General features: G+C 39.5%; 1 protein-coding gene across 2 annotated transcripts in view; it reads left to right on the forward strand.

The window, feature by feature from the left end:
• The window catches only part of MYOF (myoferlin), a 550,379-nt gene that overhangs the window by 312,096 nt on the left and 220,262 nt on the right, over positions 1 to 18,021 (forward strand). Inside the window, exons 16-20 of one of the 2 annotated variants that reach the window (XM_086922487.1) lie at positions 1,795 to 1,877; positions 2,965 to 3,003; positions 6,300 to 6,424; positions 9,700 to 9,813; positions 11,519 to 11,696. In XM_086922487.1, the coding sequence (XP_086778613.1) occupies positions 1,795 to 1,877; positions 2,965 to 3,003; positions 6,300 to 6,424; positions 9,700 to 9,813; positions 11,519 to 11,696 (539 nt within the window). The remainder of the gene's footprint in view (positions 1 to 1,794; positions 1,878 to 2,964; positions 3,004 to 6,299; positions 6,425 to 9,699; positions 9,814 to 11,518; positions 11,697 to 18,021) is intronic. The other variant, XM_086922488.1, reaches the window with a different exon arrangement.

Genomic DNA, 18,021 nt, shown 5'->3' on the forward strand with positions numbered 1-18,021 from the left:
GCTATTTTAGGCCCACCACGTGGCCCTGAAATCTGCCAAGGCTTGCTGCCCCAATCCTGGGCCCAGCGACGCCGACAGCATCATCCTTCGTGGGACAGCTCGCACCTCCATCCTGGTCGCCGACAACGCCTCCTGGTCCGTGAGACTGCAGAGCCTAGCATCGCCCACTCACCTAGTCGAGGTGACGGCCAACCGGTGCCCTCCTGGTACCCTCTGACTACTGGCTAGTAGTACGAACTTGGTCCCCTCTGCTTTCAGGTGTCAACGATCTCTGATCCAGGCTTGGATCTCTACGAACTATTCATCACTGGTCGCCGGCCAGCAACTTCTTTTCTTCCGGCTCGTCAGCGAAGACCCCGACGCCTGTAAGACTTGTGCAGCCGCAGCCCTCGTGGCTAGGTAACTCGGCATTTCGGTGCCTGCATAACCTCTTTACTCTAGGATCCTGAGTCCCTCGCTTCCGACTTGCCTTATCGGGTCCGCCCGAGACCTCTAAACTTTCCGTGTCCTCGGACACTTGTTTTAATTGTGCACTTGAAGTATTTTCCTAAGAGATTTGGTTTGTGCTTAGTACCCTGTCTTCATAAAGAGTCCAGGGCTGTTGTGAATCCTAATAAATATCCTGTTTATTTTCATAACACTTGTGTGGTGTCCTTTCACTTGGTGTTCAAGGGGTACATGTGTGGTAAACAGCTGGCTTAACACGCCCTCTCGAGTCTTTAGCCTTAGACTGCTCGTATCCACGCTACTAGGATAGCTGGTCTATAGGTTGACTTACAACCAATCATCATAAGGGTCGTTTGGAACGATACATAGCGGTCGCTAGAATAGCGAACGCTGCATATCGGGCCAACTTCTCACACCATTGAGAATTTTCTAGATCATTTCACATTATCATAATTACCAAGTTATAGCCCATAGGTAACTCTATGGTTATGCAACACACACAAAATATGTAGTATTTAAAAGACATACGTTGGAAGTCTGTAGTATTTACAATGAATTATCACTACCAGATGGTTATAGTCACTTAAACATATAAGAAGGCATACTGTGATGTGTTTACATAGACTTTTGAAATGCAATGAAATGGATGCAGTACTAAAGGTAGTTTTCCTATTGATGATAGTGCATATTCTATTTTAATAATGGTGTGCCAGATGTAGTACAGAAACTTCATGCCACAGCTCGAGGGTTGTAACTCAACTGGCGAAGTTCATGTAGACATAGTAGTCCCGAGAGTGGTCAATTTGACAGACCTTTCCTTTTAAAATGTTTTGACCTGCTCTTCTAAGTTAATTTCCTTCCATCTGTGTGGCTGCTGATTGCCTCACAATTCTTAGCATCACATGCCCAACCTGTTTATGCTTTATTGTATATATCAAGCTTTTCTTAAGAAATATATTTAACAGTGAAAGAGAAATTTAGCTATCTAAAATTCAGATACTTGAAGATTCCATCATTGATGGAACTCTGTTGTCCCCCCACACAACTGGGTTTCAGTAACTCTTTTTAACATGTCACTGCATTCATGATGTGCATGTAAACATATTTTCAAACAATTGTGAAGTTAAAGGTTTGGAGGAGCACACGATTAGTGATGGCTGCAACCACTAATGTACTTAAACAGTTGCTTTCAATTTGCTTACGTTTATATTGATAACAAATTTCCAACTTGATCTTAAAATGACTTGTGATAGATTTTCTCCTATTTGGGAGGTATAGCATTGGTGCTTTACAGATCAAGATTCTTGCTGTGTTAAAAACTGTACATTGACCTGGTGTATTATGCAGGGATCGTCTTACAAAAAATGATACCATTGGAGTAACATCTCTAAGTCTCTCAAAAATTGCTGCTCCTGGTGGTGAGGTGGAAGGTAAGCCTTTAATGTGCATACTTAAATTGCCATATTTACTTCTGTTAAGACAAGCCTATCTGTGTATGCTAGACCGCTTGAGAAATGACATTCTGTTGCATTCCAATGTATGTGGTGAAAATAATTCTGTTTATCCTCTTGTCAAGTCTAAAAAAAAAAGACACAACTGTGCCTGCCATTTTATTGGAATGATGGCATGGACTTTCCCGCTCTGATGTTGCAGACTATAAAAGAAATTTTAATAAGGAAGTTTTCTTTTGAGACGCCAGTTCTGCAGACCTCCATCACTACCAAATGTTTTTAGAGCTATGAATCAAGGATTTACAAGATATACAGTCGAAGATCCAAATAGTTTAATTTACCTTGGTACTCCTAGTTCACTTTTATGGCACTAAACTGTTCTCTTGTTCCTCTAGGAGAGTCATTTAGGCAACAGTTTGTGTCTGCTCTGTGAATGTTGCCAAAACAAAGTTTCTGTTATATTTCTGCATTTATCCAATTTAACATAAATATTTAAACCCTGTCCCAAGTGTTTGAGGAGAGGGGCCTTGGAAGTAAAGAAAAAGATGCTTGAATGTTAAGTTCACGTGTGTAGATGGTCTGTGGTTTATGAGGTACGTACTGTACATAATCTGTTTATAATCGAAAAGGCTTGATGTGTCAATCTTCAGCACTAAAGTTCTCAGCTAATTTTAGTACATTTGACCAAATGTGTGGAAAATAAATTAAATGATATTTTCAAAATTAAAGAGAAACTGTAAATGCTTACAAACTTAGGGCATGGTATTTAGGTTAATAGAGGACAATGGGAACAGGTCAGTAAACACAGGATTTCATTAGGTTTTTACTGATGCTGCAGTAATTCTTGAATTAGCCAGGGCTGCAGTTGAATTGTTAGCTGGGCTGTGTGAATAATTTTACAGAGAAGGTGGCTGTGACCCCTGAAAGTGTGCTACAGAACATCAATATTCATATTTGTCTGACCACTTTTCATAATGGCTTGTATTCTAGAATGTAACACTGTGACGTGGAAACTATAATATAAATATTCTTTTGACATTTAACCAGCTGTTTTTTTATAATTCAGAATCTGAATCTACGGGAATTGGGTCTTCAACATATGCAGGTTTATATCTTGGTGTAGTGTGATTTAAATTTTTGCTCTCCATTGCCCAAACTCGGTGTTTGCCTTTTTGATATATGTAAGCATTTTCAATTAATTTCAACACTCCTATAGAGGGATTTTTGGGGGGGGCATTTAAAAAATATACTTCAATTCATTCAAACCAGTTGTGGCACTGGGAGCATTTTGCATGTGTGAATTATTTGAGTGACAGTTGCATGGCAAGGCTTTTGGCAAGTTTCTCTCTTTGAGCTCTCTGGCCTTACACCAACATTTCACTGCCTACAGTGTTGGCATTCCTTATTTGCAATTGAACAGTCCAAGGAGTAGAGCTACATCATGAAGTTCATATGTATAATTTTACTGTTGATTGCCGAAGCCATCAAAAGTTGGATAAATGTCCCTTTGCAAGAAAGTATTCCTTTCAAAACTTTATTTTTGCATATGATGCACTGTTACTTTGAATAATAGCAAATCGCAATCTAAATGTCGAACATATCGTAGTGTTTGGAAAACTGAAGTGACTCATTCGGCCCCTTATATGAGCCATTTCTTCATGGTGTGAAGGCTTGCAGTGCTGGAGAGAGAAGTGGTGCCAACGTCTACCATTGGCTTGTGCATGCTTTACACTTTTCATGCATAGCATTCTCTGGAGGCTTTTTGCCCTCATGTGCTACAGGGAAGGACAATGAAATGCATGCAAGCTTGCTCTGTACTCTTAATTTCATTTCCATTGCGTCCCAGTTTTCATGAAAAGGGATCCATAATTTTGTGAGGGATGGAAAAGCACCCAGAGGCATGCAACATACACACAGGTGCTAGAGCATTTAACTCCATTTTATTGACGTTGTGTGAGATGATTCACATTTCATTGCATCTTTATAAATGTTCATGTTCTTGAGTGAATGTACCATTTTTTACTATATAATTGTTTCTTGTCCCAAAATCCAAGAAATGCTAGTGAACACTTTAACTTGGTGAATTGAAATAATAAGTTAGTTCTATATTTAAAGGTAAATTGCCCATTGACATTTACTTAGACAATGGTGGTTTTCAGTCATTTCTGAACCCACAACCTTATGTCTTATGGGAATTAGCAAGCACAATATGTAGGTTTACCTGGGAATACGAGAAGGGATTGCTTATACTCTGGAAATTTGAAATTCCACTTCCTAGGTTTTTAACTTTTATCCTCTGAAGATTTATCCACTTACTCAGAAAAGTAGAAAACTCTTTTTATCCTGCTGCTGGTCATGAAAGACATCTGTTGTGGAAACATAAGATCCATTTATTCAGGCCTATGTGACTCTGGGCCATTCTCCATTTTCTAAGTTCTCTAGGTTTTTCGGATGATAACCAAAGTGGATTGTAACATAATTGCATCCATTTATAGACCGCTTCACTCTATATGCTTCTATTTGTGCCTAGAAGTATCGCTGCCTAAAAAATGGTGCATATAAGGGTATTATATACATAATTTAATTGTATGCATGAAAGACCAACCTCTATTTGGCCTACAGGAAATTGGCTAAGACCCCACTAAACCTCAGCTTGTAGCATATATTTGGTGATTTACTAAGCTATCTGTGTGGCAGTGCTTTTCCTCATGCTCACTGCTAGTATGTGACACTCCTATTAGTTGGCTTGAATGCCTTGAGTCTAAACTGCCCTGAGGCTTCCTCTGTAGCATGTGGTCCATTACAAATTAAACTAGTTGAATTAGGTTTGTGTGCACAAGAATACAAGTGCTCCGTGACCTTTTCCAGCCTGATCTTTAAGAATGCCTTTGACTCGGACTCACCATAATTGTATGGGTAACAGAAATGATGTAGTTCAGGTTTTGACTGGCGGTAACATCAGTGTTGAACTCTAGCCTCAGTTGGCTCTCCAAGAATTTCCTATTTGCTGCTTACGAGTTAGATCTGAAGTGGAACCCACAGAAGAGGAACCTGGCTCTTCAACTTGTTTACTTTTCCTTTGACCTGTGAGAGGAGGCATTGCAAGGCTAGTTCTAGGAATACCAAAGAGCTATTCAAACTGAAAGAGCTTTCCACAGTTGACATCTGTGGCCATACTGTTTGATTAGAAGTATTCAAGTCTTTTAGTAGTGGTCATTGCTGAAAAGCCACTCGGCTGTCTTGGAATGTGAACCTTAGAACTCGCTGTCATGTGAATGTTAAACTAGAGACAAACTTCCAATTTTATAACTAACTTCCACATCTGATGTCAATATTAGATTTTTAGATCTGCTTTACATGTTTCTAATGTAGTTATGCTGACTTGAGACCTGTCAATCAAACTAACTGTTATTGGCCCCTTGTTACACAACTCGTCCAATGACAGCGTCTGCATTGGCAGAGTGGTGGCATTTCCTTATGCTGTCCTTCGTGTTAGGTTACTACTTCTTTGCAAATATTTACTTAAAATTAGTGGAAATAACTAGAAAAGGCAGGGTAGTGACACAGATGCAGGTCTTCTACTTAAAAGGAACCATATATTCCTGGAGTAAGTATTCAAAGACTGATGAAGAATTCACCTTGTGTTTGATAGATGTGGCACCTGTCTATCGCTGTGCAGCGCTGCGAGGCCTCCGGGTAGTTATGCGCTATATAAGTGGAATTTTGCATTTCATTTCATTTCACCTGTCCTTCGAATTGATGGGCAATTTGACTTTTACTGTGAGAATGAGTATTCCTATATCTTATACTTTCTCTAAAAATAAAAAACTAACAGTAGGCTGTCCATACTACGCATTGGGCAGAACTGTCATGTATCCATGAAGCCAGCGGAGCATCTAAGAATGGCCTGCTTTACCGACTTCTCAGTTAGAAAGGCATGGCAGATCATCTAGTTAGACTTTTCACTAACACCAACTGGCAAACATGAAAACCTTAGTATTTAGTACTTGGGTTGTTCATGACTTCCAGCATCATCTACTAAACATAAACAGCAGCTTTGTGATGCTCTGAGATTGAATTAAAAAAATCTCAGCTTATACCACGTAGGGCTGGTGTCGAATTTTATTTTGTTAATGGCTTGCTGAGACAAGCTGAATGCGATTGACTCCAAGAAGATGGTATAAGCTATTTTTTATTCTGTGAGTTGGATATAAACAGGGACAATTCTGAAAAACTCATCTACAACCGTAAAAGAAAATATTGGTATTTTAAGAGGACAGACCCACAGAATAAAAAAACTGCTCCCGTTTTTAATAACTAAGGAATGAGATTTAATTCAATTTACATTTTCTGTTTAACGTGTTGTCAGCAATGCATAATTGTGTTTTCTTTTGCTGCCAGTGACTGAGAATGAAACAGAAGTTGGTTTTCTACCAACGTTTGGACCTTGCTATTTGAACCTTTATGGAAGCCCACGAGAATACACTGGATTCCCAGATCCCTATGATGATTTAAACCTTGGGAAGGTGTGTTAAGTTTTGTATTTCTTTGTATTTCTTTTATCTATTACTAGTAGGCCTGGTCACAGAGTGCCACACAGGCAAAGTGCACAAAGTAAAATAATCCTTCACACATACTAAAATAATTTACAATTCAAGAATAGCATTTGAATTTAGCAAAAGTGTTATGGAAGATAATTAGGGCTTTACTGGGACACTTCTGTTTTTGTCTTGAACTTCCCTTTGACAAATTGTTTGCAACTGAATTTTTTTTGGAGCGAACAGTGGAACTGTCTCACTGCCAGCACCTAACCTATTATCGCTCTCAAAATTATTATCCCTTTTATACTTCAAAGGGTCGGTGTGCACACCGAATAGCACCCACCGTCACAGTACTTGTTTCCTCAGGAACTCAACACTTTAAACCAAAAGCACAGGTGTACCACACTACAATAGATTAAATAGGAACTACTATAATGTCCATATCCAATAGACCACACAAGAAGGATTCTTCAGTTTTTTTCTCTTTATTCCATTTTCATGTTACGTAGAAAAAACACACAGAGCCGACGCGTTTCGTCCTAGTGCAGGACTTCAGGGCACTAGATGAAAGAGTCAAATGTCTCCATGGGCTGAGGAGGACATCGAAAAACACTGCTCAAAGGCTGTGTTCCCATCCGGCAAAATATTTGGACAAAGGTTTTACAGCCGTCTAGATACAGGCCACGGCTAGGCAGGTAATCGAAAAATTCGACCCACAGATACGGAGTCCTGCACTACCACCGTCTAATTGAAGAAGATGTTCAGGTTCAAATCTTCAGAGTATCATATGGAGATCTAAGAATCTGCAGAATCACCAAATTATTAAGATGAATGATTGTTTAGTAATAGACACTGCTGGACCTATAGTATATCCAGGTGCAGGGATCATCAAACAGCTCTTCACTAGAAGCCAGATAAGGCAGGAAAGAACAGGGCTGCAATCCGATGGTTGTGATCGGCGAAGGGCACGAGAATCGTCGCAGCAGCGGCACTCCCTCGAGCAGCAGTTGTTGTGTGGTGCACCTGTGCTTTTGGTTTAAATTGTTTTCAACTGTTTTAGTCCAATCTGTTCATTTGACCTAAACTAAAAAATTAATATAGGTGTTAATTCACCCTTGCTGTTGATTTATTTCTCTTCCATTTATCATGAGCTTTATGCTCCTCTTTCTGCCACTTGTAACATTACTGTACACTATTTCATTAGTTTACTGATCTGTAGGGTCTCGCCTCCTCTATTCCCATTCACATCTGTGTGCACACACAATGTGTTAAGAGTACATTTTTAGAAAGATAGATGGTTATTTATGAAGAAGGTTTTATGTGGCACTTTCCGGCACAAGATGCTTCAGAGCACTGTACAATGCTCATTACAGAAAGATGAAAGTGACTTAAATAACAGTATGCAGTGCCCCAGGGCTATGGTAGGTTGATATTTGGCATTGTAGATCCTAGTACGTAGAAGGTTGCAGCAATATCTGCTTCAGAAAAGGGTGTAGATAATCCAAACTGAATACTTGCTTTGTTGCAAGAAATGAACATTGTGTATTAAGTGGGTTGACATTTCTTGTCCACAATTTGAAGTAGTCTGCCAAACCAAGATGAAATTGGTGCCTGGATACCAATGCCAAACTTCTGGATATGTTTGTCAGGAAACATTTCGAACTATTATTGATCCTTGTTTGAGTTTTTCAGTACCTTCCTGGAGGTCTGAATGACATTACGAAAACATGTTATAAGGAAATGTGAAGAGAAAGAGACTGTGCAGGGCTAAAGGCTTTGACTTTACACGAAGGAGGGTATATTATGAGATTCGGTTAATGAAAACATAGCTTAAACTTTTGAGAAATACAGAATTGGGCAGGCTTTATTCTTCCTGGGCGTAATACCCTCCTATATTTGGTTACAAAAATATACTATTTTTTGTGGAAATGGATACAGTCTGTAGCATCTTGAAAGAGGATTCATATGGTATATGTTTTACTGATATAAAATAAACACTTGTGTTGTCTTTACTGTATACTGGGTTTCTTGCATTTAAATTATGGACTACAGTGCAATTTAATTCAGCAAGGCTTTCTTTTTTTTTAATTGATAACCAAAGTTTAGTTTTCTAGGTTAAATATATAACACTATCAAGTGAATTTCTTTTTAATGCTGTATATTAGTCACCCATTTCATTCCCTATATGCATGAAAATGTAGTGCTTTGGAAGATTTATTAGCATTGCTGAATATCTGCATTACGACCTTAAACAAGCCATTCTGATGGCGAGGATGATTTTAAATTGAATACATGATTGCCTTTCTTGAAGAGTGATTCATAGAATATTTTTAGACCTGTCCAGACATACACACCTATAAAATCAGGAGTAAATCCACAGACCCAGTGAAAAGTAAGCCTATGTCCGACCACTGTAGAAGATTGGTGCATTGTCACTTATTTGACTAAACCGGAAGTAAGAACTTTAAAAAGTGTGATTCGAGGAGAAAGAAAATTGACTATTCCAACAATAAAGTCTACTAGTACAGTTATTAAGCTATGTTGCTAATATTGTCCAAGATATTTTACTAAGTCATAATGTCTGAAATTATCTTGTTTAAATAGGAGGTGGGAATGTCAACCAGGTGGGCTTGGGCTTGTGAGATTGAGACGTAACTGAAGTCCCTTTATTTAAAAGAACATGTACACTATTATAACTCACAGGCCACTTCCATTGAAGCATTTGGTTGGGTTATAAAAATATTTAATGATACAAACTTGCGACACTATTTGAATAGCCTTTTACAGAGCACCAGTGTTTGATATTCTGAAGCAAGCATAATGAGGTATTTTGTAGTTTGGTGACACTTAATCAAAAGATTCAATTACTTCTATGCACCACATTGGATATATGTTTAAAACAATTTCATGGCAGATGAGCAATACATTGGTATACAACAGTATTTATAAACTTAAGGATGAGTTGCACTCAAGAAGTTAAAAGCAATTTTTGGGATAACATCCTCAATATAATTTCCAAAGTACTTCAATGTGTTGGAGCATCAGGCGCTTTACTACCTAATGTATGGATAAGGATTAGCGTTATCGGGATGAAAACTGCTAGTCATGTCCTACTCTGCAAATCTTAAGTTATTTATTCATACAATGACTCTTAATGCAAAGTGCCCTGAGTTTGTCAGGGATGTATTTTTTTGTAAGGTGTTCAACATAATAATTTGTGCCTTCACTAAAATGTATGTGTAATATTGTTTTTGATTTAGGGTGAAGGCTGTGCTTACCGAGGCAGACTTCTAGTTGAACTAACTACTAAACTTGATGTCACACCAGGAAAGAAAATTGAAGATATTCCCTCCGATGACATACTCGTTGTGGAGGTAGGTGATAGCATGTAATGTGAGAGAGGGAGGAAGAGAAAGAGTGGTTTGAGAGGTGGGGAGAGAGTTGAGAGCGGAATGGGGAAAGGGCGATATCATGAGAGATGGTATGTGTGATAACAAGAGACTACTGTCCCCTATGAATATCTTGATCAACAGCAGTATACCTAAATTGCTTATCCTCAAAGAACTCTGTTCCTCTTTTAAAATAATACGACGTGCAAATGCGCAATTAAACAAATGAACTATACATCTCTGAAAGAGTATTCATTATAGCTTTACTTCAAGACAAGTCTCCACTGTTAACTGGCCACATAAAATGATCTTACCATCAGAAGTACTTTTGAATGTAAACCTTGCTTTCTTCCTAGCCATTAAACGTTCCTAAATGCAAATGAGAAAAAACAATCTCATCTTTGGCAGATGAGGCATCAGAAAGTCAAGAGTTCTTACTTACAGTAACCATTTTACAGCATACAGGTTTAAGGAATGATGTGAGAAGGGCTCTGTAACTGGTTGCTATTTATGCATCATATACACTTGGAAAAGGCAGATATTGCCAATAAAATCAACTGTCTTAACAGCTCACTTTTTCACAGCTGCGGTCCGTGCAGGTAACAGCAGTGGGGCTGTGTAAGGGGGGATTTTGAGGGACGATGCAGAGGGAAAATTGAATATTTAAATTTCCCTCTGCATTGTCCCTCGAAATCCCCCCCTTACACGGCCCCACCGCTGTTACCTGCACGGAATGCGGCTGCTTATACTCTGTTTAGACTGCCTCTAGAAATGATTAGTTGCACATATCATGGTTCAACCAAAATTTTTGTAATAAAATATTCACCTGTGAGATGTGGACATGGCTTCACCATTGAAGATTTATAGCAGCATCTAGTCCTTACCATATCTTGGTGCTTTTAAATATGCTGCTGCATTTGGGTTTGTACTGTTTTAACCCAACCGAGTAGTGATCTTGTGGTGGTCTTATCACAATTTTCACCCCCAACTGCAAATGGAGTGGTATGAATAAAGTCACTTTTAGAAGTTAGTATATACACTACCTAATCATTCTTCAAACACATTGAATGTTTTAAAGCATGTAGTCCCTCCTTTCGAACTCAAGATAGCACATATGCTTTAATTTTTGCCCTGAGGATTTCACATGGGCCGGCACTAGGGCATACCTTTTTTGGAAACTAAAGGAAAGGACAGCCTGCAAAGTTTATTTAGAAGTTTCCTGCTTTTAAACAAGAATGAGAAACTAATGGCAGGACATGGTGACCACTATATGTGGCCTCCGTATCCACAAATTACAAAAGACATTTTTTAGAATTTGAAGCGGTTGCATAAATGTTCTCTCAATGTTGAGCAGGTTAAAAGTGGATATCCCAGTAATAATGGCTTTTCAAAGACAGCACTGCATAAACTGCTCCATAGGAATCTGTGAAGCTCTTGGTTTTGGTCTAATACCTTTCAATCCCAGATTCATTCTATATTTTTAATGTTAATTTCTTTTTAAGTTTCTGAATTAACAAGGTGGGAGTACTAGCCAAACACGCTCATAACAAATTTGCTATAATGAAATGTGTTTTATAAAAAGTAACCGGTTGAAGAGAAAGCGAAAAGTATAGACTAGTGTCGGACTAAATGCTGTCCAATATCTATAATGCAATTACAACCATTGTATTCTTTTTCTTTATCTCTGTAGAAGTACCAACGCAGGCGTAAGTACAGCCTGTGTGCTGTGTTTCATTCTGCGACAATGCTGCAAGATGTCGGCGAGGCCATTCAATTTGAAGTTAGCATTGGCAATTATGGCAACAAGTTTGATACTACCTGCAAGCCACTGGCATCAACAACACAATACAGCCGTGCTGTGTTTGATGGTAAATATCGAGCATGTTGGATGTAAAAACTTTGATACCTCAATGATCACAGAAGGTTGCCAAGTGAATTAATTGGGAATTATTGTGTCTGTATGCCTTCACCTGTTCTGGGATGACTGAATATAAGCAGTATATGACTGAAAGTGTTAACAAAATGCTCACTAGCTCTGGTGAACCAACAGCTTTTGTGTGTGTGTGGGGGGGGGGTGTGTGTGTGTGTACACTTAATCAACACTTCATCACAAAAAGCACAGAGGTCCACCCCAGGTGCCTTTCCCAGACATTCCAAGGATTAGTATGTACATCCTTATGTCAGGTCATGCACTCCCTCAAGGTTCACAGTTCTCTTTTGGTGCAGATGGCTTCAATTACTTCCCAATGAGCTATGGAGGCAAATAGTCTGTTCTCACAACATGGGGCACATTTACTCTTTCCACAGGCTGATATCTTTTGCAGGTTTTTGATCAGTCCTGCATTTTGCTAAGTGGAATTTATTTAACTACATCTCATGTCCATCAAATGTTCTTTTTGCATATGAAACCTCATTCGAGAGCATTCCGGCACCATCTTTCTACAGGTGGTTCTGCAGGCTGTAACCATTGTATGGCAATTCTACTTCTAGCTAATACTAAAAGCAATGACTGTTTTTGATTCTCTGATACCTTACATGTTCCCAACGGACAATGTTTATTATGCATCACTGGTAATCTGCCAACCACCCACTGCATTATCTTCTTCCCAGTAGTTCCTCATAATCAGACATGAACAGATGCACAAAATCTGCATTGTTGCCACAATATGTGGGGCACATTACAGCCCATGATGCTTATAGTTTACGGATTAGTTTAGGAACCATATATACTGTGTAGGAACCCCTCACTTAAAATAGCCAATGGATACTCCCTGCAAATGCCAGGCTGGAATTGTACACATGGACTAAACTGACCTTTTTGCAGCTTGCAGCAAACCCTTTCCAAACAAAATCACCAATCACACAGCACCAGACTGCACCCATGACTCATGGTACAGCAAGTCATGAACCACTGAACAATGTGTTGCTGCAATAAACAGACCCCATTCAACAGAGTGTGCATTACAATTTCAGCCGTATAAAGACACCTTTGGCTAGTTCATCAAGGTAGGAATTAGGTTGTGGTTGGGAAAATGAAGATGAATAAGTATACTATGAGTTACCAGATGGAAAAAGCCTCCAACAAATACATCAAATCAGGTCCCGCTTTAGCATTTAAGAGTACTGGAACCCTGCCGTAAGAAACACTGAGAGAACACAGGATTCTGGTAAACCACGGGAATCAAGTAGATCACTACTCCGAGCTACAGGTTGAATTTGATTACCACTAATGAACTAGAAAATACAATTATTACTGTGTCTAAGAAAAGTTGCCATCACTCTGACAACACATCTAAATAAGGCTCTGCTGTATAATCAAATACTCTAAAGTTATAGCAGTTTTCACTGCCTTTAACACATTCATTGGAAATGCATTAATCAGTTCATGCAGTCCAGGGATCCTCAAAACTCAGTGATGAACTCTACCTCCATAGCTGACTTGCGTTTAGGTGATGGGTCAAGACACTGACACCCTTCCTGCCATACAGAAATGGGCCAAGTAAATGGAAAACATTGATGTATAAAAATGTGGAAGATATCAAAGTATTGTTTTTATATAGTGCTACGAAAGCTTCCATTTTTGGCAGAGGTGGAGGCAGAAGGAGACAAAAATAATGCTCCCACTATTGCGCTATATGCTGACGTTGGGAAACCTGCAGTCAGAAATAGGGTTCTTGTGTTCATAATTAATCAATTTATCCTCAGTGCCACATCTGGGTTATTAGCAGATTTTTGCAATGCACTATTGAATGTCACCTGAACTGCAGGAAAAACAAGTTTATATGGTTTTGAGTCGACTACAGTCAATGAGGTTACAGTTCGATTATACAGAAAAGTTGAATGTAATGGTCTATAACCTAAGAGCATGGAGCATAGCCCTCCTTTGGGAAATGGTATTCGACACTTCAGTGGAAGTTAGGGTATAGCTGTGTTATGCCAGACACCTTTCTCGCTATGTGCTGTAGTATCTCAATGGTGTGAAAGATATTGAAACCAATAAAAACATTTGAATTCACCCTCATTGAAGATGCTCAAGACTCCCAATGTCAACAGCTTGGGAAGTGTCAGGGGCCCCAAATATGCAACTGTCCAAATAATTAAGCTTCTGTTTACACCCTGAGAAAATGTATGTGCAGTTTGGTTTTCAGAAGTTGTACACTGCTCCCCAGTATTTGCTGTAAGCCACAATCCAGTCTCAGCTCCACAGTGATTGAGTGCACAGAGCCTGACACGTCCTTCCTACTTGAATCCTTTTGCAGAAATGTCAGGGCAGACTATGAGCCAGATGTTGCCTAGTCGGATGAAACTTGCCATGCAACTCTTTCAGCATCCTCGTGGACCATTTTTTACTCGTCCTACTACTCCTGTCGCAATTGCTGACTCCGCTTTCTTGCTTTTGTCTTTGTACAGTGTAACATAAGCACATTCAGACACATAGGTTTACTGCAGGGCAGAAGAAGACATTTTACAGTGTCCAAGGCTGTAGGATGATCACAATAAGTTGTGAAGTTAAGTCCTTGGCACAACATATGAGAGGGAATTTGAAAACATTTAAATACTGAAATCCAAAAGAGAAGAATATCACTTTAGTTTTAAATATGATAGAACAGATTTGTAAACTGATGTTGTTTAATGGAAAGAAGCCTGGGATAATTTGATTGGTTCTTTTCTATAAAGGGGTTGTCTCGAAATATTGACCATATTTTGCAAAAAAAGAGTGAATGAATCCATTGTTGTATAAATTGTGCGGTAAGCTCAAAAATCTGCATGGTATTCCCCATTACAAAATAAAAACTCTGATTAGGAGGAATTTATCCCAACCAATAAATTTCAGGCTCATACATATAAGATTTTATTGTGGGCAATACATTCTCCATGCCCCTCAGGGACACTCTAATCCTAATAGTTGTTAATATGTGACATAATTTGGGGCATTTTTAGTAAGATTTGGTTATTCCTACATAATAGTGGCCCCTCTGTGACAGTGTGGATACTCATGGTGATATTCGGGCTATCTCTCCATAAGAGGCCCATTTCCTTATATTTTAGGGGGCATTCAGATTGATTTCCTGACTGCCCCAATCCTGGCCCATCCTTGCAATAATGTCAGCATTCGTGCTGATTTGATATGGTCCTGGGGCCTGGTTTTCACAGCCATTGACATAGAAATTCACTTATTTGTACAAATGGCTTGAGTAATATATATTGTTCACATAATATTAATTTGCAGTTGTGAATAGATTGACATGCACAATGTAACACCACAATGGTGTAATAATTTGCATGAGCTAACACTACTCCATGGGTGAGGATGGTGGGTAAGCCCAAGAAAATGTAGGTATTCACTTTTTTTCTTGGCTCATTCTGATCTTGGAATCTGTAGTAAACTTACTGCTGTCAAAATCCACAGTGAATTCATTTGAAGCCTGGAAAAGACAACTGAACACTTCCAAAATTAGAGGGGATATAGGTTAGAAAAAATATTCTGGTCGTGGAAATTAGGCGTAATTGCAGGCGCTTAAAGGCATTTCCCCATGTGTAACTGTAAACTTCTGTGTACTTTTGAGCATACAGAAGTTAGTCTACAAGGTTCTAATTTGGAATTAAACACAACAAGAAAAAAATCTCCCTCTTGACCTATTTCTTTTAACTGATTTAGCACAAATTCAAAAGGTGGGCTAGCTATCAATTAACATTTTACAAAATATGTTTTTATTTTTATTTAATTTCCTTTCAAAATTGTTTTCATCATATTTTTCTTTCTTTACATACTATACATAAGCAACTCAACACATTATTATTATTATCCAAAAGATTATATAATCACGTTAATGGAGATTCACAAAAGAACAATGAATAATAAATAAATAACCCCAGGTAGAGACAAACAACAATCTAGCAACCTCTCATTCATACAATTCTCTTACACTACCTACACACCCTACGCATCCATTCCATGGCCACCAATGCTTTTCAGATCCTGCTATATGCAGCTTTTGTATTTGGTCATTACGACTATTATACCATCTTTGGTTATTAACTTCCCAGATGTGTGAATGAACTACTAATGAAAAAAGGTTGAGATGTTTCAGCCATATGATCAGATCCCGAGGCAGCCTGCTTCTGCCACAAGGTACCGACGGACAGAGTGGGGCCTCTTTCCCTGAGCTGCCTGCCAGGTAGAGGTGAGGCACAGTATCCTACTATTGAGGATATTCCAAGTATTACCTGATACTACGTCACAGGAATACTGGTTTTGTATCTTTTTTTTTTCTAACACTGTATGTAGTAGCAGCAGCAAATGCAATATTCTATTACTTTTTGGTCCTTAAGAAAGCCACTGATACAGGCTTCTGATCATATGGCTGAAACATGTCAACCTTTTTTCAATAGTAGTTATAAATCCATACTACTTATTGCAATGCTTTTTAATCCTGCCAGGGAGAGCACATGAATAAAATTAGTTTGCATCAATCTAGGCAGTTTTAACATACACTATATTTTTCATCACATCACTCCTTTTTGCGCTGCACCCTCACTACACCATAAGCCTCACATATGGGATTTTAGCATCATATCCCCGTAGTTATAAACTAACGAAAACATCTCTGATCTCCTTCCTCACAGTGAAGAAGTTGTAGCTCCCAGTAGGACTAGGTTTTCCTACTGGTAAGGAGGAACCTATATGATGAAACATGTCACCCTCGGGTGAGTGAGGGTTCTAGTCCTTAAGGGATAAATTCCCCCACCTTTATTGTTTTAGGCTACACTGTAAATAATGTTTAATGAGAGAGTTTGGACATAGATCCACCACCTTTTTGCCTACTTTAGGCCCCTATAGTGCATGTCTTAGACCCAAGGTGATAGTGTGTTGCTTATGGTATGGTAACAACCTGTTGCAGGGCAGGCCCCCAAGAGACAATTACCACTGGTGCCTCTGTCACAGGGAGACATCAACATTCAGGGCATGTGGATACCCCTCCAACAGGGTTTCCACATCAACAACCTTAAGCAATAGACACCATGACTGCTGTGTATCATCTCTGGAAGCAAGGAGGAGCCCAATCTCTCCATTTGTTTGTGCTAGCACTGGGCAATTCAGGTTGGACAATTCACCACAAAGTAAATCTGGTGGCAGAGTACCTTCCAGAAGTAGACAGTGATTTTGAATACCTGCTCAGCAGGATGCAGCAACATGTTCACCAGTGGGAACGCCCATTCGCTGTTGGGAGATCTCCAACGTAGATCTGTTTGCAATCACCGAAAACACTAGAGGCCCAAGCTTCACCTTCAGTCTTCCACATTCCATGGGCAATGCACTATGACTACCATGAATTATCCAATTTTGCTTAAAATACCGGAGGAAGTGGGGATTGTTTTTCTAGCTCACAAATGGCTCACCTCCTTACTTAGCGACAGATGTTTTCAAGTCAGTGAAGGACCTTTTTATTCAGCATCCCATCACCTATAATGTGGGGTTCCAGAGTAATCTTCACTGACCACTTCAGTGACAGTAAACGTGCCATGGAAGCCCAGGCTAGAAATCTGTCATCAACCTGCTTTGAGCTTCTGAAAACCCTCATGAATGTTCTGAGGTGGTTGCTAAGCCCTGTACAGAAAGTGTTTTTTAGGACTTGATACTCTCATTGTTGGACTAGTGATACTCCTTCTATTTAGGTTGTCCGAAATCTGTTAAGAGGCTCTCTTGGGAATCCCAAAGCATCAGACAGTTTTGCCTGCATTAGTCTTGCTACATTGGCTGCTGATACAAAAAAGTTTCAGTTTAAAGCTTTGTGCCTGGCTCACCGTGCTCTTTATAGGAAGGGGCCACAAATTCTTCATCGTTTGATTCACTCTTACTGTCCCACAAGAGATCTACAATCAAAGAACCTAAATTTGCTGGCAGGGCCGGACTGAGAAGCAAAAACGACCCTGGCAAAGTGCTCGGCCAGCCCCCTGGGGGTGCGACCGAGCGCTTTGTCGGGACGGTTTTCGGACGATTCTGTTACAGGGCTGCTTTTGCAGCTATGCTGCCAAAAAATGCCCTGTAACAAAAACGGCCCCCTGGGCCCAAAACCGGCCCCCACCCTTGCGGCGCACCGGGGGATTGCCCGGTGCCCGCAACTGCCAGTCCGGGCCTGTTTGCTGGTTGTCCCAAGTGTGAATAAGGCCAGGAGTGGGGAATGGCCGCTC

Source organism: Lissotriton vulgaris, chromosome 5 (assembly GCF_964263255.1).
Source record: "Lissotriton vulgaris chromosome 5, aLisVul1.2, whole genome shotgun sequence".
In the NCBI taxonomy this organism is placed as follows: Eukaryota; Metazoa; Chordata; class Amphibia; order Caudata; family Salamandridae; genus Lissotriton; species Lissotriton vulgaris.